The following is a 24,267-nucleotide window of genomic DNA, read 5'->3' as shown; positions in this document are numbered from 1 at the left end:
AAATGGGGGCAGCATGGTGGCGCAGTGGGTTAGCACTGTGGCCTCATGGCGCTGAGGTCCCAGGTTCGATCCCGGCTCTGGGTCATTGTTCGTGTGGAGTTTGCACATTCTCCCCATGTTTGCGTGGGTTTCGTCCCCACAACCCAAAGATGTGCAGGCTAGGTGGGTTGGGCATGCTAAATTGCCCCTTAATTGGGAAAAAATGGGGGCAGCATGGTGGCGCAGTGGGTTAGCACTGTGGCCTCATGGCGCTGAGGTCCCAGGTTCGATCTCGGCTCTGGGTTATTGTCCGTGTGGAGTTTGCACATTCTCCCCATGTTTGCGTGGGTTTCACCCCCACAACCCAAAGATGTGCAGGGTAGGTGGATTGGCCACGCTAAATTGCCCCTTAATTGATAAAAATGAATTGGGTACTATAAATTTATAAAAGATAAATAAATAAAGACCAGGAAAATACAGGTGGTTTCCTGTATCTTTTTCCAGTGTATGATTTGAAAACCAGGAACATTGTCGATCTCACAGGGTGTTAACTATTCACCTCATGCCTAGGTTTATAAATTTTGATTGATGGGATGCACGATCTTGCCATGGGTAATTGTCTTGAGCATGAATAAGAATGCTTGAAAAAGCCTCAGCAGACCAATTGATCATCAAACAATGACCAGGCTCTCAGCTGTGGAACCTGTTTTCTCTGACCTTCTCTGTTGTTTTTTTACAGATGTACCTGCATTTTGTGGATAGGTATTCTGATCTGTGTGCTGTGAATATCAGTGACCAGGGCCTCTGTTCCGTATGTATGCCTTTAACCTCACTTGTGCTTGTGTGAAGAGAGTAAGATAATCAGAACAGAGGATTAGGAGGCGGCCATTTAACCCCTTGAACCTGTTAATAATAATAATCTTCATTACTGTCACAAGTAGGCTTAGATTAACATAGCAATGAAGTTACTGTGGAAAGCCCCTAGTCGCCACATTCCTAGTGGTTGGGCAACGCAACTGCGCTTACAATAATATGGTATCATATATATTACAGTGTGAAATGTAAAAATATATTTCAGGTTGAAATGTGATCTAACTCAATTAACTCGCCTTTAGCCCATTGTCCTTTAGTACCTCTGGGTAACAGAGATCTATCAACCTTGGATTTAAAATTCACAAATGACCCAGCACCATTGTCATTCGGGGAAGAAAGTTCTAAACTTCTGCTAAATGTCTTAACATTACTGTTAGGAGGTTTGATTCTAATTTTTAGGCTATGACCCCTTATCCTAGATCCCCCAACCACTTCTCTCTATCTGCCCTAACAGTTCCCCTTACTATCTTGGAAAAGTCGAACAAACACCTCCTGATATTTTAAATTCCAGGGAATACAATCCCTGTTTATGTAATCCCCTAGTGCAGTTTGCACATTCTCCCTGTGTTTGCATGGGTTTCACTCCCACAACCCAAAGATATGCGATGTAGGTGGATTGAACACGCTAAATTGCCCCTTAATTGGGAAAAACGAATTGGGTACTCTAAATTTATTTTAAAAAAGATGAGTTGGGTTTACTGGGTTACGGGGTTAGGGTGGAGGTGTGGGCTTAAGTAGGGTGCTCATTCCACTTTCTCATGTGGTCCGACCCGGCGGGACCTCGGCATTCATGCATGCGTGAACTTGCGCCGGCCGTGGCATCCGTGTGTGCAGACTCGCGGTCACTGTGCAGCGTGAGGCTCTCCAGTGCCGAGTTAGGCCCTGTGCGATGCAGGATCGCCGATCCTAGGGGCCAGATGACGCCATCGTAAATCGCTCCGGCAAGCGGGATCAGAGAATCCTGCACCTTGTTTCTCTGGCCCCGTATCCAGCACTTGTTTCTACAGTGAAGAAGGCCATTTGGCCCATGGAGTCTGCACCAGCTCTTGGAAAGAGCACCCTACTAGAGCCGACACCTCCATCCTGTCCCCGTAAGCCAGTAACCTTCGCTAACCTTTTTTTTGGACACTAAGGGCAATTTAGCATGGCCAATCCACCGAACCTGCACATCTTTGGACTGTGGGAGGAAACCGGAGCACCCGGAGGAAACCCACGCAGACACGGGGAGAACGTGCAGACCCCGCACAGACAGTGACCCAAGCCGGGAATCAAACCTGGGACCCTGGAGCTGTGAAGCAACAGTGCTAACCACTGTGCTACCGTGTTGCCCTAAATCCAGCTCACAAGAATGATGCCCGGATTTAAGTGCTTGTCATATGAGGATCCCCTGGGTCTGTACGCGATGGAGTTTGGAGATGTGAGGGGAGGATCTTATTGAACCTTACAGAATACTGAGAGGCTAGATAATGTGGTAAACCACTGTTAGTGTATTATATGTATTGTGGTAAATTGTTACTGTGCTACATGTATTGTGGTAAACCACTGCCTGATGGCTCTGCCTGTGGCTCCTCCCCTCGGGCTCAGTATAAAGGTGGCTGACCTCCGGCCCTGCCCCAGTTCGGGATCAGGGGGCAGGAGGCTTTCTGTTTAGCTTATTAAAGCCACAGTTTTGTTCACTACTCGTCTTGTGTTAATTGACGGCACATCAGATAGACTGGATGTTGAGAAGATGTTTCCACTCGTGGGAGAAAGTAGAACCCGAGGGTACAGTCTCAGATTGGGATGACGGACAACTCACTCTAGTGTGACCAAGGATGGGATGTTCAATATTCAGGAAAGATAGAAGGAAAGGAAATGGAGGTGGAGTATTGTTACTGATTAAAGAGGAGATTAATGCAATAGTAAGGAAGGACATTAGCCTGGATGATGTGGAATCTGTTTGGGTGGAGCTGCGGAACGCCAATGGGCAAAAAACGTTTGTGGGAGTTGTGTACAGACCACCAAACAGTAGTTGTGAGGTTGGGGATGGCATCAAACAGGAAATTAGAGATGTGTGCATTAACCTTGGAATAGTTAAGGAAGTGGCCATAGAAATAGTGGACGCTAGCTCACTCGGCTAAATCGCTGGCTTTTAAAGCAGACCAAGCAGGCCAGCAGCACGGTTCGATTCCCATACCAGCCTCCCCGAACAGGCACCGGAATGTGGCGACTAGGGGCTTTTCACAGTAACTTCATTGACGCCTACTCGTGACAATAAGCGATTTTCATTTCATTGGTGATCATTTTCCAGCATTCTACAGACTCTGGAAGAGTTCCAATGGATTGGAGGATAACACCACTTTTTTAAAAAGGAGAGAGAGAGAAAACGGGGAATTACAGCAGATGGTGAAATTTGAATTCAATTAAAAGTCTAATAATGACCATGAAACCATTGACAATTGTTGTTAAAAACTCATCCGGTTTACTAATGTCCTTTAGGGAAGAAAATCTGCCGTCCTTACCTGACCTGGCCGACAGCAATGTGGTTGACTTTTAAATACCCTCTTAAATGGCCAAGCGAGCCACTCAGTTGAAGGGTAATTAGAGCTGAGCAATAAATGCTGCCCCAGCCAGCAACGCCCACATCCCATGAATGAATAAAACAAAACTGTTAAAGAGCAGCCATATGGATTGTGGGCTGGCTCCCTTGCCCCAACGTTTACCAGGGTGGCAGCGATTACGGCCCCCATAAAATCCAGCCTGAGATCTCAGCTCTGACACCTCTGAGTTCAAGTGCCTTTCCAGAGACTTGACAGCAATAATCCAGGCTGACGCTTCAGTGCAGTATTAATGAAATGAAAATGAAATGAAAATCGCTTATTGTCACGAGTAGGCTTCAATGAAGTTACTGTGAAAAGCCCCTAGTCGCCACATTCCGGCACCTGTCCGGGGAGGCTGGTACAGGAATTGAACCGTGCTGCTGGCCTGCCTTGGTCTGCTTTAAAAGCCAGTGATTTAGCCCAGTGAGCTAAACCAGCCCCTAAGAGAATGCTACATTGTTAGAGGTGCCATTGGTTGGATGCGACATGAAACCAAGGCTGCCTCGCTCTCAGGGTAGATGTAACAGTTTCCATGGCATTATTTTGAAGAAAATCAGGGGAGTTCTTCCTTGGTATCCTGGACAATAGTTATCCCTCAAGTAATTTAAAAAAAAAATTTATTGTACCCAATTCATTTTGGCTACTGAAAGGGGCAATTTAGCGTGACCAATCCACCTACCCGGCACATCTTTGGGTTGTGGGAGTGAGACCCACGGGGAGACTGTGCAAACTCCACACGGACAGTGACCCGGGGCTGGGATTGAACCCGGGTCTTCAGCGCCATGAGGCAGCAGTGCTAACCACTACGCCACCGTGCCGGCATCCCTCAAATAGTATCGCGAAAGATACAGAAATATTAAAATCGAAGAGAAAAATATTGCAAATGCGGGAAATCTGAAATAAAGAAAACAGAAAATACTGGAAACACTCAGCAAACGTGGCATCTGTGCGGAGAAAAGCAAAGTTCACGGTTCAGCTCTGATGTTTTTAGTGTTTGCTTCCATATGCCCTCTTTGAGCATTTTGTCTTGGAAGATAGCAAATGAGATAAAGCCAAATCTTTAAATGGCAAAGATCAAATCATCAGTGGAAGGGATTAACTTCCCCACTTGCTTGCAAAAGGGTGGAGCAGACTTCCGCAAATGCATGTAATTACATCAACTTCTGCTGGCTTTATGTGATTCAACACAGATAATCTGTTTTTAGTTGATGTCGGTTGAGGAATAAATATTGTACAGAACTTCCCTCATCTCCTTCAAAATACTGCCGAGGGACGTCCATCTTATAAGGAGCCATAGTTTGACATCCAAAAGGCAGCACAGCTGTGTGCAATGCTACCTCAGCAGTACACAGCTTACTGCTGTGAGTCCCTCTGCTCACATACAGTTGTCACAGACAGGGTGAGAGGTGCTGACCTCTGTAACTGCTTAGTGTTTATAGCTTTCTCACCATGCCACCCAATCATTAATGTCTTGCACTATTCTCAGTAAGAAAACAAGCAGAACCATAATGTACAATAAACGTCTCTTATAAGTGGAAACTACTTGAATTAAAACTTATAATAAATCCACATTTGTTTTTGTCTATTTTTTTTTCCAGGTCAAAGAAGAAGATTTTAAGTTGTTTAATTCTGTGGTTTATGTAAATGCGGCAGAAAACCATTTATCTCTTGGTAAGAATCGGTTAATTTAAGGAAATATATGTCACCTCATCTCCTGGGAAGGAGAGGGGGAAACCAGTAAGAGTCCAGGCTCCTGTTTTCAGTGTTTCCTGTTGCAAAGTGTGCGTGCTCGTAAGAACAGAATCCAACATGGCAATGATGCTGTCCACAGGGTAACAGCCAGCCAGCACCCGAGTGAGAGTGGCCACTGGGGCTGAAACGTGGCTGGGAATAGCACTGATGCAGGAGAAGCTAGATACGAACATGAGCTAGATGAGATGATGTAGCGTGGGAGGAGGTTTGTGTGGAGCACGCAACGGGTGGGCTGAATGGCCAGTTTCTGTGCTGTACATTCTTTGTAAAGTGAGGCGGAGGCGTAGCAGTATTGTCACTGGACTAGTTATGCAGAGACCCAGACTAATGCTTTTGGATTTGAATCCCACCATGGCAGATGGCGAAATTTGAATTTAATAAAAAACAAATCTGGAATTAAAAGTCTAATGATGACCAAGAAACTATTACTGAATGTCTGAAACCCCATCTGGTTCTCTAATGTCCTTCAGGGAAGGAAATCTGACGTTCCTACCCGGTCTGGCCTACTTGTGACTTCAGACTCACACCAAGCAAGCCACTCAGTTTGAGGGCAATTAGGGATGGGCAACAAATGCTGGCCTAGCCAGCAACGGCACCGCACAATTAAAAACAATTCTCTGTGATACATGTTCTCCTAAGACATAGCAACATTCTAATGACAACACCAGATGCAGCCAAGAGACCTGGAAATTCCCTATAGGGGTGAGAGAAAATCAGACTGAAAGCTAATTACTTAGGGACATTCTCATCCTCACCCCAGTTGCTTGGTTAAGAATGGTACTGGCAGCGATGTCCTGCTACTGACAGGGGAGGCAGTGGTGTAATGGTATTGTAACTGCACTAGTAATCCAGAAGCACAGGGACCTGGCAGATCGAGAAATTTAAATTCAACAAATATTTGGAATTAAAAGTCTAATGACGGGCAGCACGGTGGGGCAGTGGTCAGCACTGTTGCCTCACGGCGCCAAAGACCCGGGTTCAATCCCGGCCCCAGATCACTGTCTGTGTAGAGTTTGCACATTCCCCCAGTGTCTGCGTGGGTCTCACCCCCACAAACACAAGATGTATAGCGTAGGTGGATTTGCCACGCTAAATTGCCCCTTAATTGGAAACAAAAGAATTGGGTACTGTAAATGTATTTTAAAAAGTCTAATGATGACCAGGAAACCATTGTCGATTGTTGTTACAATTCATCTGGTTGATGAATGTCCTTTAGGGAAGGAAATCTGCCATCCTTACCCGGTCTGGCCTACATGTGACTCCAGACCTACAGTAATGTGGTTGACTCTTCAATACCCACGGTTCACTCAATTAGTAATGGGCAATAAATGCTGGCTCAGCCAGCGACACCCACATTCAATGAATAAAACAAAATCCACAATGACAACATTCAGGTTTATAGAACATAGAACAGAACAGGCCCTTCGGCCCTCGATGTTGTGCCGAGCATTGTCCGAAACCAAGATCAAGCTATCCCACTCCCTATCATTCTGGTGTGCTCCATGTGCCTATCCAATAACCGCTTGAAAGTTGCTGAAGTGTCCGACTCCACGATCACAGCAGGCAGTCCATTCCACACCCTAACCACTCTCTGAGTAAAGAACCTACCTTGGACATCCCTCCTATATCTCCCACCCTGAATCTTATAGTTATGCCCACTTATAACAGCTACATCCACCCGAGGAAATAGTCTCTGAACGTCCACTCTATCTATCCCCCTCATCATCTTATAAACCTCTATTAAGTCGCCTCTCATCCACCTCCGCTCCAGAGAGAAAAGCCCTAGCTCCCTCAACATTTCCTCATAAGACCTATCCTGCAAACCAGGCAGCATCCTGGTAAATCTCCTTTGCACCCTTTCCAATGCTTCCACATCCTTCCTATAGTGAGGTGACCAGAACTGCACACAATACTCCAAATGTGGTCTCACCAGGGTCATGTATAGTTGTAGCATAACCCCACAGTTTTCACAGTGAAAATGCCAAAGGGTGATGTGTTTGGAGGGGTGGGGACGGAGAAGAGTTGAAGCAAGTCCAACCTGATGATGAGGGGATTGATAGATGTACCATCATTAAGACCCAGGAAGCCGAGTGGTAAGGTGAACGTTGATTTATTCAAATTTTTAAATCCCTCCTGAAGTAATCCCAAACTAATGATGCCCTGCTCCCTCTCAATCCACAGCTGCATATCAATCCTGCAATGATTAATCGAGAACTCCAATGTTATATCACGCAACGGCCAGGTTTGTGTTGACAAATTTAAAATAAACTTGCCAAATGCCAGGCAATGACTATCTTCAACAAGAGAAAATCTAATAATTTCCGCTTAAGGTTCAACGAAGTTACCACTGCTGAATCCTCTTCCATTACCGTTGACCATAAACTTGAATGAACCAGTCACATTAATACTATGGCTACAAGAGCAGGTCAGAGGCCTGGGAATCCTGCGGTGAGTAACTCACCTCCTGACCACCCAAAGCCTGTCCACCATCCGCAAGGCACAAATCAGGAGTGCGATGGAATACTCTCCACTTGCCTGGATGGGCGCAGCTCCAATAACACTCAAGAAGCTCAACACCATCCAAGTTATAGTAGCCCACTTCATTGGCATCCATCCACCACCTTAAATATTCACCACTGACACACAGGAGCAGCAGTGTGTACCATCATTAAGACCCAGGAAGCCGAGCGGTAAGGTGAACCTTGATTTATTCAAATTTTGAAATTGTTCCCAGCACATATCAAGATCAGCAGTGGTCCTAGTACCAACCCTGAGAATCTCAACTGTATTCCGTCCTCCAGTCCAAAACCAACCATTCACATCAACTGCCCCAGTCACTCAGTCAACTTTGTATCCATGCTGCTACTGGCGTTATATCATTGGCTTCAACTTGGGTGGCAGGCTTCTTGTGTAGCACTTTGCCAAAGCTTTTGGGAAGTCCATGTACACCACATCAACCCCATTACCTTCATCAACTCTATTATGAAAAAATCCCATTAATTTGTTGTTTATTATCTTATGCTGCATAAGAAAATGGTGCTGATTGGTTGGCAAGTCAGCTGTGTTTGATCAAGGCATTGCCATGGAGAATGGACCAAGGAACTATTTCCCCCATGTTTTGGTTTAATTCAAAAGAGGTACAGGGCACGATTTAACCAAAAGGTTTCTAAGTGTGGTAGTGAGCGGGAATTCCTGCGAGCTTCCAGACACTGGGACCGGCCAGGCTGTCACCGCTATAAAATGTTGATTGGACTTTCACTCTGCAAATGACGGTCCAGCCGGCTGATTCACCAGGACCATGCTCGTCAGCCCCTTGCTAACAAGGGGGAGCAGCACTTAAACTGCTGCTGCACAGCCAACCCCACACAGCTCACAGCCGTGCCATTGAGGAGACCAGCCCCACGATTTGGGGATACCAACCTGGCCAGATTGTTGGACACAGTAGAGACCAGACAGGATGTCTTGTTCCCCTGAGGGTCTCAGAGGGTCAGCCACAGGGCAGCCAGTGCCGCCTGGGAGAAAGCGGCAGCTCGGGGAGCATCACTAGGAAGATCAGCACCCAGTGTCTGGACATATTCCTTTTTCTTGCGGAAGACACACCCTGCATTTAATTAAATTGGAGTCACAGAGTTTTACAGCACACAAAAAAGACCCTTCAGCCCATCATGTCTGCACCAGCCATCAACCCCAGAAATGCCCGGGATATGATAAATCAATGTTTTCGATGTGACTCTCAATACCACTATGCTTTCAGCTGTCCAACACATTATAATAGAGTGTTTGAAGTGACACATGACATGAGAGAGTCAGAAGAGGAAAAAGATAGTGACCAGAAAGATGGCATTGTCCTATTAACAAGCAGTTTTACGCTGGTTATGAGGGTGTTGGTTGCAGAATCCTTCAATTGTGCTGCATTGGACGGTGGCTGCACATCTGCTGTGTGTGGAATTGACTGGTTAAAATGTTACCTGGACTCCTTGAATGCTGAAAATCGTAACAAGGTTAAGGAATTTGAAAGCTCCACAAGCTTCAGATTTGTGGATGATAATACTTTGAAGTCGCTGAAAAGAGCGGTGATCCCTTGCAATATTGCCGGAGTGAATCATTTCATTAGCACGGATGTTGTATCACGGATGTTTGCTTCTGAGCAGACCGTCGATGAAGAAAGCACACATGAAACTGGATATGGAACAGGATAAGGCAACGGTTTTTGGAAAGACGGTGGACTTACAATTTACACAGTCGGGACACTATTGTATTCCATTACTGACAAATAATATTTCAAGTACAGTTGTTAAGGATGTGTTCATGGCAGTTGAAAATGGGACTTTAGCTGATTAAAAGCTTGTTGTATTAAAACTGCATGGGCAATTTGCACATCCATCTCCTCGGAGGCTGAAAAATGTATTAAACGATGCAGGGGTAAGGGATGAAGACTATACTAAACTGATAGAACAGGTTAATGATCGCTGTGAGGTTTGTAGGAAGTACAGAAGGACACCAGCACGACCGATAGTAACCCTACCTTTGGCCAGGGATTTTAATGACATTGTGGCCATGGACCTTGAGATCTGGGATAAAGCCAATAATATATTTATTTTGCATTTTGTAGATTTAACAACCAGATTTAGTCAATCAACGATTGTAGGAAGTAAAGAAAAGAGAGTAATTCTGGATCAAATCGAGGAAAAATGGATAGGGACAGGAATGGGCCCACCAGCAAAATTCCTTATGCCAATGGAGAAGAATTTGCTAGTGATGAGTTTAAGGATATATGTGAAAACGTGAATATCCAATTCATAATATACAGTTATGAATGCGGCTGCGGAAAGCCCATTTAGTAATGGTGTGTGTGAAAGAAACCATGCGATAATAGATTACATGCTCTGGAAAATTTTGGCAGATAGACCAAACTGCAAGCTAAATTCAGCTTTAGCATGGGCGTTACATGCAAATAATTCATTGCAGATGGTTGGGGGCTATAGTCGCTATCAATTAGTGTTTGGTAGAAATCCTAAAAGTCCATCCATTTTGGATGACCAGCCTCCAGCTTGGGAAGAGACTACAATTAGCTCTGCCTTTGCTGAGCATTTAAATGCATTATATAGCAGTAGAAAAGCTTCTTTGGAAGCAGAAGTCTCTGAAAGAATTCGCAGAGCTTTAAGACATATTGTACGGCCATCAAATACCGTTTTTCAGCAAGGAGACATAGTATACTATAAGAGAGACAATTTTAATGAATGGAAAGGCCCAGGGAAGATCATAGGCATAGATGGCAAAACAATTATTTTGCAACATGGCAATGAAACTGTTAGGGTACATTCATCAAGGATAATGGGTACAGATTACAAATTTTCAAATTTAGACAGAGCAGACAGACATGACGAGGAACCAGGGTCATCTGGTACACACGTGTTACAGAACTATGAGGACCAGTTAACTGATATAGATAGGGTTTCTGTAGAGGAACAGGCCATTTTTCCGAAAGGACAACTGCCAAAAGTTGGTACAAAAAGTGACATACTTGCCTGAAGTGTCTAGTCAATGGAAGGTCTAGTCAACTGTTATTAGTAGAGCAGGGAAGGCCACTGGAAAGTATAAATATTGGTTGAATGTACAGCATTCAGGAGAGGGAGTACAGACAATGGATTGGGAACACGAAGTTCAAAAATGGAGGGCACAGAAATGCAGTGCCAGTTCAGATAGTACATCGGATAGTGAACAGGTCAGCAGGAAAAGGTCGAGAACTATTGAAAAGACATCCCACAGCAGAAGGGAAAGATAAAGAAAAGCAGTACAGAACAATATACCAGGCAGGAGAGGGGACATCGTTTATCAAGGTCTCGGAACATGAGTAACACTACGAATACTAATAGGAGTAGAAGCCCACATGCAAGTGAGATTTTGGTGGCTTCCAATAAATTAAATGAAAAAGTTATCAACGATGCCAAACAGCACGAACTGCATACTTGGGGTATTTGGGGTATACACAGAAGTACCGGATAGGGGACAAAGAGCTGTATCCCATTGATGAGTGTGCACGGAAAAGGTTCTTCCGGATGGAACTTATAAGGCAAAGTATCAATTATGGGGTTTCTTTCACACACACCATTACTATAAGGATTTAAGGGTAGGTTCGGCAGGAAAGGTTATTTTAAAGACCTTCTTGGCTCTATTAGCCACAAAGGCATGGGAATGCAAATCTATAGATATAAAAGCTGCCTTTTTGCAGGGGCATCAGCTCCAGAGAGACACTTTTCTCCGTCCTCCTAAAGAGGCAGCTAACACAGAAGGGGTACTCTGGAAGTTGAACAAATGTGTATATGGATTAAATGATGCTTCTAGAGTCTGGTATTTTTCGGTAAGGTTAGTTTTGTTAAAATTAGGCTGTTGCCAGTTGAAAGCAGATCCTGCAATGTTTTACTGGCACCATAAGGGAAATCTTTCTGGCATCTTTATGATGCATGTCGATGATTTTTTGTGGGGTGGGGCTAGTGATTTCGAAGCTATTGTACTCTCTTGTTTGAGGAAAGAATTCAGGATTGGAAGTCAGGCTTCTGGTGCATTTAAATATATTGGACTGGAAATCGGACAGACTAAGTTAGGGGCAACTTTACGTCAGCAATCTTATTTGGAAAGCAGCAGCCCAATAGCAATTAGTCGTGGCCGGGTTTCACAAAAAGACGCAATGGTTTCAAAGATGGAAAAAGAGCAACTGCGATGTTTAATTGGGCAACTGAATTCGTTAGGTAGACAGACTAGACCGGAGTTTTGATGCCTTAGAGTTGAGTACAAAAATGAATGATCCCAAAGTGGAAGACATAATAAGAGCAAATAAAGCGTTGGTCAAGCTAAAAATGCAGGAATGTGATTTGAGGTTCCCAGTTTTAGGTGACCTTAGGTACTTGAAACTCATAGTTTATAGTGATGCGTCCTATGCAAATTTATGTGATGGGGTTTCAAGCGCAGGAGGTTTTATAATTTTCCTTTTGGGGAACAATGGTAAATGTTGCCCTCTTGTGTGGGAAACAAAGAAAATAAGGAGAGTGATCAAAAGCACTTTGGCTGCTGAGACGTTAAGCCTTGTAGAGACGGTGGATATGGTCTTTTATATATCTCAGATATTGACAGAAATTTTGGGATCAGGGGATTTCAGTAATATACCTATTGACTGTCACATTGACAATAAATCCTGTGGGAAAATGTGCACTCTACAAAAAGTGTCAATGAAAAAAGGTTAAGGATAGACATCGCAAGTTTGAAGCAGATGTTGGACAGAGGGGAAATAGCAAAGGTTAAATGGGTCAACAGTAGCTATCAATTGTCAGAATGTTTCACAAAAAGAGGGGCTAGCTCACAGAAACTTTTGGATATTGTTAATTAAGGGCGCCTGTTTCTGTGACTTTTTTTGTTCCAAAAAATAAAAAAAAAGAAGGGGGGAAATTGGGTGTGTGTTTTTGAGTTTCTTGTAATTTTGTTTTCACCTAATTACTTTTTCTCCAAGGAAGGGGAGACTTAGGTAATGGGTTAAGAGATATTCCAATTACGTGTCTCATTTATGCTAAGTATCCAATAATTGATACTGATACGTAAAGGGGCTTCAGGTGGCCTTTGTGTCAGGTGATATGATGATAGAGTCTGTTAAAGTGAAATAAAGGTGTTTGTGAAAAGGAGCAGAACCGTTGACTCTTTATCCAACAGCAGCCAAACGTCTAACACCTCTGGTCCTCTGTATTTCCCAACATCCTGTCATTCATTTGCCTTGCCAGTCCTCCTAAAATGCATCACCTCACACTTTTCAGAGTAAACATTTTTCTTAAATGTTTTTATTGGAATTTCATATCTTATATTCAACAATTCATAAGTTACACATTACAAAACCAGAAAGGAAAATAAAAACAGAAACAGAAACCAACATATATATTTAGAGGCAAGTGTCTTCTCTCCTGTAGTGGCCGTGAACCCCCCCCTCACCCCTTTGGCTGGCATAAATATGTTGCAGTCCCCAATATGGTCAGAGCAAGTATTCGCAGCTGTCTATTTACAGTTTGGTTGGGTTTCACCTTGCCCTCGGGCCAGTCCCCTGTGGTTTTGTCCCTTGTCCCTCACGTTCTCTCCGCGTGCCTTCGCCCCCTTTCTCTGCCCCCCCACCCGCCCCCAATTGTTGTGTGCCATGTCCTGTTCGTTATGGTGGTTGGAGAAGGATACGTTCACCCCCACCCCCGGGTTTAGCCATCTATTTTTGAGCTAAAAGTGCCGGATTTCAAGTTTCCAGGAGGAGAGTCCCCTTTCACGTGTCCGCACAGCACATACCCTGAGACCCGAAGTTCCAGGGGTTAAGTTTCATTCACCACTATTCTGCCTATCTGACAAGTCCATTTATATTGTCCTGTAATCTAAGGCTTTTCTCCTCGCTTTTTACCAATTTTAGTGTGATCTGCATATTCATTGATCACACCTCCTACATTCATGTCCAAATCATTGGATTGGTTCTTTTTTATAAATTTAGAGTACCCAATTTATTTTTTCCAATTAAGGGGAAATTTAGTGTGGCCAGTCCACCTACCCTGCACATCTTTGGGTTGTGGGGGCGAAACCCACGGGAATCCGAGGAGAATGTGCAAAATCCACACGGACAGTGACTCCCAGAGCTGGGATTGAACCCGGGTCCTCAGCGCCGTGAGGCAGCAGTGGTAACCATTGCGCCCCCATGCTGCCCCTCACGTCCAGATCATTGATGTACACTACAAACAGCAAGAGAACCAGCACCAATTCCTACGTACAGCACTTGACACAGGCTTCCAGTCACAAAAACAAACTTCAACCATTACCTCTGCCTCCTGCCACAAAGCCAGTTTTGGATCCAATTTGCCAAGTTGCCCTGGATCCCATGGGCTTTTAACATCTTGACCAGTCTCTGATGTGGAACGTTGTCAAAAGCCTTTTTGATGCCCATCAACTGTGTTGCTCTCATCTACACATCTATACATCTTCCCTTTGAAATTTAATATTCGTGCATCTGTCCTGATAAGTACAAGATGAAAAACTTTGACAGAAGGCCTCTTTTTTCAGCAATACTCCATCACGGCGCTTCAACACAAATTTCTTGCAACAAATCAATGCTGGCTTTCCTAAATTAATCCACACTTGCCCAAGTGCCTGTTAATTTTGTCTTAGAGAAGTAAATTGGCAGGCGTGCATGCATTTCTTGAACTTGTCCTCCACACTATTACTGCAAGTTTGGTTTGCCCAGTGTACAGGATGATACAAAATCCTTATGTAAACTACACGTGTTACATCACTTTCTTCTGTGTTGCTCTCAGAACCATTTAGATGGTTTCCAGCTATCCGCGAACTTGATCTTAGCCTGAATGAGCTGGAGAAGCTGCAGCTGGACCCATATAATTTCCCCTACTTGGAGGTAAGTCATTCAATTTAGATTGGTCCCAGGTAAACTCATGACCGAGCCTACAGTTTTTTTTTTATAAATTTAGATTAGCCAATTATTTTTTCTAATTAAGGGGCAATTTAGCGTGGCCAATCCACCTACTCTGCACATTTTTGGGTTGTGGGGGCGAAACCCACGCAGACACGGGGAGAATGTGCAAACTCCACACGGACAGTGACCCAGTGACCGAGCCTACAGTTAAAGAGTCGATAGGCATTTGAGTGTTGCTGAAAAAAGACATTTTGTGAAGATTTTCCTCAAGTAAATAATTAGTATATCAATGTCAGGGGAAAGAACAACTTTATACTGTATGAGAAGAGGGTGCTGATTGGTTGGCAAGTGGACTCTGATTGGTGAACGCATTGCCATGGATAATGCACCAGTTAATGGCGAGTGACAGTTAACTGCCAGGTGTTAGGAAAACAAAGGTAGTTTTAGGGAATTATAATGTAATGGTAAACATTAGAAATAAAGGATAGTTTTAAGTGTGTTTAATTTAATGTTCCTGTGCCTGGAAGGGTACAATTTATGCTGGGTACAATTGATGTGTTTATGTTTCTGGGAGTTGGTTAAGTTCCAACTGTGTTTCTATTGTGCTTAAGAGAGGGCTACGGTGTGAAGAGTAAATAAAAGTAGCAGCCATTGCTTTGCAACTGAATGTAATTTTAAGGGTAGAAAAGCCGGGGTTCTCAGTTGCCCGACGCTGAAATCGTAATCAGTGATCGGGTGGAGAATCGATTCCACCGCCGGAATCGGGGCTCGTACTGGTTTGACACCGGTTTGTGATTCTCCACCCCCTCCAAACCGGCATCATAATGATGCGCCCTGCTGCAATGCCACTGAACATAGAACATACAGTGCAGAATGAGGCCAATTGGCCCATTGAGTTTGCACCAACCCACTTAAGCCCTCATTTCCACCCTATCCCCGTAACCCAATAACCCCTCCTAACCTTTTTGGTCACTAAGGGCAATTTTATCATGGCCAATCCACCTAACCTGCACATCTTTGGACTGTAGGAGGAAACCGGAGCACCCGGAGGAAACCCACGCACACACGGGGAGAACGTGCAGATTCCGCACAGACAGTGACCCAGTGGAGACCCTGGCGCTGTGAAGCCACAGTGCTATCCACGTGCTACCATGCTGCCCCGATTCCTGCGGTGTCTCATCGAACAGCCCACCCGTGATGCTCTGCCCCTGATGTGCCGGGTTCCCGAAGGCACGGGACACGTGTGGTCACACAAATCGTGAACCCGGCATGGTGGCTGCAGACTGTGTCCAGCGCCTCCATACTCGGCCAGGATCCAGGCCGCTGGCTGGGGGGGCTTCTTCGAGGGCTGAGGGGTGGAAAGGGGGTCGCCAGGGGATGGGCTGTGGGATCGCGGATGGCGGGTTGGGTCCGCGGAAGGCCGGCGGGATGTTGTACGGTGTGTGCATGCGCGGCCCAGGAGCCGCCCATTCTCCAGCAGCTCTCGACGCGATTCGGGGGATGTTTCATGCGGCACCGGTGCTAACTGCTCACTGGTACCGGAATCGGTTAGGGGTTCGCGCCGATTTATTTGACGTGAATCTCCTGCGGATTCTACATTCGAGCCGGCACTTAGCCACAGGAACGGAGAGTCCCGACCCTTATGTTTTAGTTTTAGCCGGATATATTGATGTTGAAGACAGGACACCGGGAGTGAACATCTCTCATCTCTTCCAAAAGAAAGACTGGACAGAATGGGAGTTGCAAAGAGGCAAGCTTCCTAAAGAACAATTACTGAACAGATAATCAGGGAATTGGGACAGAAAGAATGTCTGAAGACGACTGAAGTTAAAAGAACAGAGACTAAAATATTGTTCAGAAGAATTCAAGGAAGAATAAACAATTGCAGTAAACAGATTGCGACTGTGCACAGGGCACATCATGATGACGCCGATTTGAAGGGGGTGGAGAATCCCATTTTAGAGTCTGGGAATGGAGAGTTAGAGCAATTATAAACAGTTTGTACAGCGGCCAAGACAAAGAAATCCCAAAAGGGGTGATGTAAATCCTGGACAGGTTTCACTGTTAAAAGTGGAGTGGAAGCTTTGTTTAAAAAAGTCATTTGGAAAACTTAACTGGATTTCAGAAGGCAAAGCACTAATGGAAAGCACTATTGTGAGAGAAAATTTGAAAGTGTGTTTTTAGGAGTGGAATTTGGAAACTCTCATGTCACAATCATCTGAAGGAGATTCTGAGGAGACATCCACAAACACTAACTTGGGTTCAGAGTGGAGTGTGTGTCTTTGACCACAGCCAATCTGTGTGTTTAAAGGGACTTTGTATTAATGAGACCATTTTAGCTTAAGATGTACTTTGTAATTCATGTTAATCTTAAAATCTGTGTGTATTGGTTAAGATAAGTGGGGGGGGGGGGGGGGGGGGGAAGTAAAGGAGTATTGTATTGTAATCCAACTTTTCATGTTTAATAAATGTTTTCTTGTTTTTAAAAGTAATTAGCGGTCTTGTGACTCTGTTCCTCCACAGTACAAAAGAAAAGTCACAGTTATGGTCTTCAGAGGCAGGGTTCCATTCTGGGATATCCCTGTCCAGTTATAACACCGACTGGGATCATAACACAAGCCATTGTTTGAAAATTTCAACCAGGCAGCTTGACTATGATTGGTCAAGACATTGCCCTGAGGAATGAACCAGCGAATGGCAATCACTTACTTTGTCCAGCTGAAACAGGCACAATGCGTGTTCAGGACAGAGCCCAAAAACACAATCCTATCAATGTCACAATTGTAACAATCTGCTGATTGTCCATTTGCTCTGGCTTGTTTGATAACTTTAAAACTTGTGCTGACATGTTTCAGGTGCTGAATCTATCCTACAACAAACTATCTAGCAACGATATTCTGACACTCGGACTTCTTCCTCAACTCAAAATCCTCCATCTCACCGGCAATGATCTGGACTCACTTCCTCCGGATCTGACGATACCCTATGATCCCTTGGATTGGTAGGTTTCCAGGGAAAGGTTAAGAGGGGGGAACTAATGGAGGAGTTCAGATTATGAAAGGTTTTGGAAGAGTAAATAAGGAGAAACAGTGAAGCTTACTAACATGGTCTGATATATGCACAGTTCACTGACAATTTCTTATGACTGTATGTGTGCATAGGTTCGAAGACCCCTTGCCAAGGTTTACTGCACTTGAAGTTCTGATGCTGGACGATAACAAATTATCTGACCCCTGTGTGTTTTCAAGCCTAGCCAATCTTCAGAGGTAATGTTGCATTGACTGTTGGCAGTGACATGCTTCCATGAGTCCCTTGGTGATGGAGTATGGGAGGGGGGCAGATGTTACTCGCACCGTGGACAATTGACCAATGCCACACCAGAGAGTAGCTTTTTGGTTTTCGAGGGACTGTCTAATGCCCCTCCCCTACCACCACAGAGGCAGATTTGGAGATGGGGGTTTGTGTGATTGGGTGGGAGGTTATATGGAGAATATTCTGCCCCTCTGATTAAATCTGGGGTGAGACGAGAGGCTGGTTAGTCTAGGATTGTTTTCCTTGGAGCACAGAATGTTGAGAGGGGACTTGATCGAGGTGTATAAAATTATGAGGGTCATAGATAGGGTGGGTAGGAAGGACCTTTTCCCCTTAATAGAGGGGTCAGTAACCAGAGGACATAGATTAAAGGTCAGGGGCAGCAGATATAGAAGGGATTTAAGGAAACACCTTTTCACCCAGAGTAGGTAGGAATCTGGAACTCACTGCCTGAAAGAGTGGTGGAGGTGGGAACCCTCACAATGTTTAAGAAGCATTTAAATCAGCACTTGAAATGTCATATCATACAAGGATAGAAACCATTAGATTAGAGTAGTAGGTGCTTGATGGCTGACACAGACACAATGCGCCCAAAGGGCCTCTTTCTGTGCTGTAAAACGCTATGACTCAAAGATAACCATCCCTCCCAGAAGCCAATTAAGACCACTTTAAAATCACATAAATTGAACCAATGTTCCTTTAAATATCTGAAGTTTGCCAGAATTTAAGCTAGCTCCCATTCTGATTCACATCATTACATCACATACCTCATTCCCCTTACCAGAATCCATAAATGAAATGAAATGAAAATCGCTTATTGTCACGAGTACGCTTCAATGAAGTTACTGTGAAAAGCCCCTAGTCGCCACATTCCGGTGCCTGTTCGGGGAGGCTGGTACAGGAAATGAACCGTGCTGCTGGCCTCCCTTGGTCTGCTTTCAAGCCAGTGATTTAGCCCAGTGTGCTAAACCAGCTTCAAATCGCTTCAAAGAAAATCAAGAAACATGTTCCATAAGAATGGCTGCCATGGGGGAAATAAGAAAAAAAGAGAGAAAGTGTACTAGAGAAAGTGAAAGATGTGAATAGAAAAGTCTCAGGATCCTTGATCAGACCCCTGAGAGTTTGGCACTGTTATCACTAATGTCTTACCAGCTAATCACAGGAGACTCAGAGCAGGTTGCAATTGTCTATTCAAGCATGTGCTTGAATGTTGAACCAGTCGCTGATCCGAAGTCTAGGGCACATTCGAAAGGCCACACTGCGCCCGAAAAGCAACGTGCCGCGCACAACGTGGCCAATAGAAGCCGGGAGACCCCACTCCCGGGATCTACCCAGCTTGCAACGCCTCACGACATCTAATGCGATTTCACGAGGCGTTGCAATGTGAATCCTGCCCATTGTGGGCGGGATCACTTTTTGACAAATCTGCATATCGAAGCTATCCAGCAAGTCTCACTCTAACATGAGTTTCTCGCAGCATCCAAGGCATTGGAATCTACATCCTTCCCCTCGGAGAGTTCAGGTGAGCGCTGTTCACCCTGGCAGTGCCTCAGCCAATGCCAGGTGATCTGTCCAGGTTTGATTCCTTTTTGTAAGATTTGTAATGGCTTTGATACAACTGAGTGGCAATCCAGGGGAACAGAGTGTCAGGAAATTTGCAATCCTTGAACCTGCCCAAGTTTGAGTGGCATTGAAGGAATTCAGAAGCTTGATCTTTGAAAGTGAAAAGCTGGGAGCACCTTATAAAGGAGCCAGAGTATAAATGAGTGTGGTTAACTCACAGTATTCACTGACGTCTGGGTGAGTTGGCTATTTATTGTACAGTGCAGTGGGTTCGATCACAGTTTGCCCTTTAATTCACATGTACCTACCTCATAATACTCCTGACCAATCCACCTAACCTGCACATTTTGGACAGTGGGAGGAAACCGGAGCACCCGGAGGAAACCCACGCAGACACGGGGAGAATGTGCAGACTCCGCACAGACAGTGACCCAAGCCAGGAATCGAACCCGGGTCCCTGAAGCTGTAAAGCAACAGTGCTAACCACTATGCTACTGTGTGGTCCCAGCAATCGGGAACCCGGTATGCCGGCTGCGGACAGTGTACAGCGCCGCCACATATGTCCTGGATCTGTGCCGCTGGCCGGGCAGCTTCTGCTAGGGCTGGGGGGAGTGGTGGGGGCTGGACAGGGGGTGGGCTGTGGGGTCGGGGTGGGCTGGTTAGTGTGCGTGCACGGCCGGCGCCATGTTTCCGGCGCGAATGGTGCACGCTGTCAGCCCTGCGCATGTGCAACCCAGGATCCGGTGATTCTCCGACCGTTAGCAATCCCCGGTGGTTCATGCGGCGCCGGTGGTAGTCCCTCACCGATACCGGAACCGGTAAGGGGCTTGCGCTGATTTTTCCATCGTGATCCTCTCTCTCGGATTCTCCGTTGTTGCCAGCTCTTAGCCGCTGTAACGGAAAATTCCGCCCAATATTTCTATTTTTAATTTTTTTTTAAATGGCCGCCTGAATCATTTAGAAGTGAAGTTGCTGGTGGGGTGGGCTCAATCAACGCCCACCCTGCCTCAGTTACCATCAGCCGAACAATACAGGCCAGCGACTTCCATTACTGCTCCCTGCGCTAGTCTGCTGAAAAATGGGAAGATTCCACCCTAAGTGTGTGTGTGTGGTGGTGGGCTGCTCCACTGACCAGAATGAAGAGATCCCTCCCAGATTCTCTCCACCCGCTTGGTCGAACGTCAGACCTTTGTCACCATGAGTCCCACAGTACAGTACTGTCCAGATCTGTACTGATGTGTGGCATTAGGGGGGAAGCAGGCCCCTGTACTTCCCAAGTCCAGGCACAGTACTGAACCGAGGCAGTAACACAGGCAGGTTCATCGGTCCAGCAACACAGTGCTGTCCATGAAGACCAGCTTAGCATGGAGATGGAGGGCAGGAACCAGTCTGCCCCGGCATCAGGGGCAGCGCAGTACTAAGGCAGGAATGCTTTGCTGCATTCACTCAAAGTCTCTGGCCAACTGAGGACTGCCTTGTGCAGGCCACTCATTGGCAATTTGATACCCTGCTGGCGGGATGCAAGATCTGAAAGTCCGAATGGGATTCCGACTGGCAGCTGTTTTAATGCGAAATGTGAGTGAATGCAAATGGCATTCACACCACCTGCCAGCGAGAATACCAACCTGCCAGCGGGAGAATTGCAACATCATTTGACGCTGGTGGGTCTCCGACTTTTTGGCTCTCGCCAGTTTCTCCACACCCGCGTGTCACCAAATCTTCTGTGTGTCTGTGTGTCTGTGTGTGTGTGTATGACTTGGGGGGAGGGCATTCCTCCTCATAACCCCAGGCTGAATGTCCACAGCAGTATTGAGAGAGTGCTGCATTGTTGAATGTCCTTTATTTCAGCTGATGCCCCAATTGCCAGATTAAAGATCCTGTGCCACTCCTGGTTTTAAAGCATTGCAGCACTCCTTTCTAGTTGTTTTGCCTAAAAAAACAGATTAACATCACTTATATTTTATTTATGTATTTTTTTCTTTCCCTTTGTGATTTGTGTGTGTGCCCTTCTCTTCTGTATATATATCATACCCTGTGTACATAACGGCAAATATACTTTGTTCAAAAACCCAATAAAAAACATTTATAAACAAAAGACATCACTTATTTTTGCAGCATCCAATCATTGATTTGCCTTCCCTTCTCTGGCTGGGATCGACCTGGATCCTTACCGTTGCCTTCTCAACAGAATCCACATCTGCCCCTCCCCAACCTCACCCTCTAATTCACCTGGAATAACATACCTCACCAGTGCTTTCTGTTTCATTGTAAATAGGTTAAAGTACTTAAATCTCGACCAAAATAGCTTCACCGGCATCCCCTACCTGCAGCAGATGGAGTCCTCTATGTTGAAGAAGCCTGAGTATTATCAGCGGAGCCAACCGATCATCAGACAACTGAAACAGCCCATTGAATGTGCAAAAGGAGAGATAATAGAAACATTTCACTCTGATATCAATGTCAACGGAATATTAAGGGAACTAACTGATGAGGAGAAGGAGAAAATGGAGGAGAAAGTAGAAGAGCAGATAGAGGAGAAGATGGAAGACAAGATAGAGGAGATGGAGGGTCAGCAGGCGGAGGAGACTGAGGACACGGAGACCGAGACTGAAGAGGAAGATGAGGAGGAAGAGCTAACGGAAGGTGGTTTTATTTTTACTATTTGTTCACTATTCCCTTCTTTATATTCATGATGGCTGACTTCAGGTGGCAGAGTGAGCCTGGAAAAGAGGGACTGTTAGTGTGCTATTCAACTGTGGAGGCAGATCCACCTAGCCTGGCCCACAATCTGTAGAATGGGTGTGTAGTACCTAAAGGGTTAACATGGGAATGCTTAATTCCACTGTTACTCTGTTATCCAGCACATCGGGCCAAAACCCCCCCACGGAGGGCATGGTGGTGGGGGTATTATTAACCAGATGGGAGGGTGGTGGATGAGACCATACTACCGACCCGCCTTCGTCCAGATTAGGTCTGTGGTGAGAAGGCTCATGTCATAGGGTCAGTACTGAGGGAGTGCTGCACTGTCAGAGGGTCAGTACTGAGTGAGTGCTGCACTGTCAGAGGGTCAGTACTGAGGGAGTGCTGCACTGTCAGAGGGTCAGTACTGAGGGAGTGCTGCACTGTCAGAGGGTCAGTACTGAGGGAGTGCCGCACTGTCAGAGGGTCAGTACTGAGGGAGTGCCGCACTATTACAGGGTCAGTACTGAGGGAATGCTGCACTGTCAGAGGGTCAGTACTGAGGGAGTGCTGCACTATTACAGGGTCAGTACTGAGGGAATGCTGCACTGTCAGAGGGTCAGTACTGAGGGAGTGCTGCACTGTCAGAGGGTCAGTACTGAGGGAGTCACACTGTCAGAGGGTCAGTACTGAGGGAGTGCTGCACTGTCAGAGGGTCAGTACTGTGGGAGTGCTGCACTATTACAGGGTCAGTACTGAGGGAATGCTGCACTGTCAGAGGGTCAGTACTGAGGGAGTGCTGCACTGTCAGAGGGTCAGTACTGAGGGAGTGCTGCACTGTCAGAAGGTCAGTGTTGAGGGAGAGCTGCATTGTCAGAAGGTCAGTACTGAGGGAGTGCTGCACTGTCAGAGGGTCAGTACTGAGGGAGTGCTGCACTATTACAGGGTCAGTACTGAGGGAGTGCTGCACTGTCAGAGGGTCAGTACTGAGGGAGTCACACTGTCAGAGGGTCAGTACTGAGGGAGTGCTGCACTGTCAGAGGGTCAGTACTGAGAGAGTGCTGCACTGTCAGAGGGTCAGTACTGAGGGAGTGCTGCACTGTCAGAGGGTCAGTAGTGAGGGAGTGCCACACTGTCAGAGGGTCAGTACTGAGGGAGTGCTGCACTGTCAGAGGGTCAGTACTGAGAGAGTGCTGCACTGTCAGAGGGTCAGTACTGAGGGAGTGCTGCACTGTCAGAGGATCAGTACTAAGGGAGTGCTGCACGATCAGAGGGTCAGTACTGAGGGAGTGCTGCACTGTCAGAGGGTCAGTACTGAGGGAGCGCTGCACTGTCAGAGGATCAGTACTAAGGGAGTGCTGCACGGTCAGAGGGTCAGTACTGAGGGAGTGCTGCACTGTCAGAGGGTCAGTACTGAGGGAGTGCTGCACTGTCAGAGGGTCAGTAGAGGGAGTGCTGCACTGTCAGAGGGTCAGTACTGAGGAAGTGTTGAACTGTCAGAGGGTCAGTAGAGGGAGTGCTGCACTGTCAGAGGGTCAGTACTGAGGGAGTGCTGCACTGTCAGAGGGTCAGTAGAGGGAGTGCTGCACTGTCAGAGGGTCAGTACTGAGGGAGTGTTGCACTGTCAGAGGGTCAGTAGAGGGAGTACTGCACTGTCAGAGGGTCAGTACTGAGGGAGTGTTGCACTGTCAGAGGGTCAGTAGAGGGAGTACTGCACTGTCAGAGGGTCAGTAGAGGAAGTGCTGCACTGTCAGAGGGCACCCTATAGTGCTTTTGTATGTCCTGAGGTGAACCGTGAGTTTATCTTTCCTATTTTTAATGGTTGTTGTATAACTGTGCATTGAAAAGCTAATTTCTGTTCTCTTCATTTCCATTAGGTGTCTACTCTGCGCTGAGCTCAGCGCCAAGTCTGACCGCTTTCCCTGTGGTCCCCGGTATAGAGGTAGGGTATGTAATACTGTGTCCATATGACTTGTGGTGGATTCATAACGTGTCATCTCTATTGAAGAACCAGTGCTCACAGGGGAATTTTCAGACTGCAATTTCCAGAGCTCCTTCTCAGGAACCACATCTTGCAGAATTGCCTAATAT

General features: G+C 45.9%; 1 protein-coding gene across 6 annotated transcripts in view; it reads left to right on the top strand.

The window, feature by feature from the left end:
- xrra1 (X-ray radiation resistance associated 1) overlaps positions 1-24,267 on the top strand; it is a 126,692-nt gene that overhangs the window by 37,205 nt on the left and 65,220 nt on the right. For 5 of the 6 annotated variants that reach the window (XM_038817796.1, XM_038817793.1, XM_038817792.1 and 2 more), the window contains 7 exons: positions 719-790; positions 5,030-5,102; positions 14,507-14,604; positions 17,478-17,623; positions 17,784-17,888; positions 21,773-22,140; positions 24,054-24,118. In XM_038817796.1, coding sequence (XP_038673724.1) covers positions 719-790; positions 5,030-5,102; positions 14,507-14,604; positions 17,478-17,623; positions 17,784-17,888; positions 21,773-22,140; positions 24,054-24,118 — 927 coding nt within the window. The remainder of the gene's footprint in view (positions 1-718; positions 791-5,029; positions 5,103-14,506; positions 14,605-17,477; positions 17,624-17,783; positions 17,889-21,772; positions 22,141-24,053; positions 24,119-24,267) is intronic. The other variant, XM_038817797.1, reaches the window with a different exon arrangement.

Source organism: Scyliorhinus canicula, chromosome 14, assembly GCF_902713615.1.
Source record: "Scyliorhinus canicula chromosome 14, sScyCan1.1, whole genome shotgun sequence".
Classification (NCBI taxonomy): domain Eukaryota; kingdom Metazoa; phylum Chordata; class Chondrichthyes; order Carcharhiniformes; family Scyliorhinidae; genus Scyliorhinus; species Scyliorhinus canicula.
The sequence above is the reverse complement of the archived record's forward strand: the minus strand, read 5'-3'. Positions and strand labels throughout refer to the sequence as shown.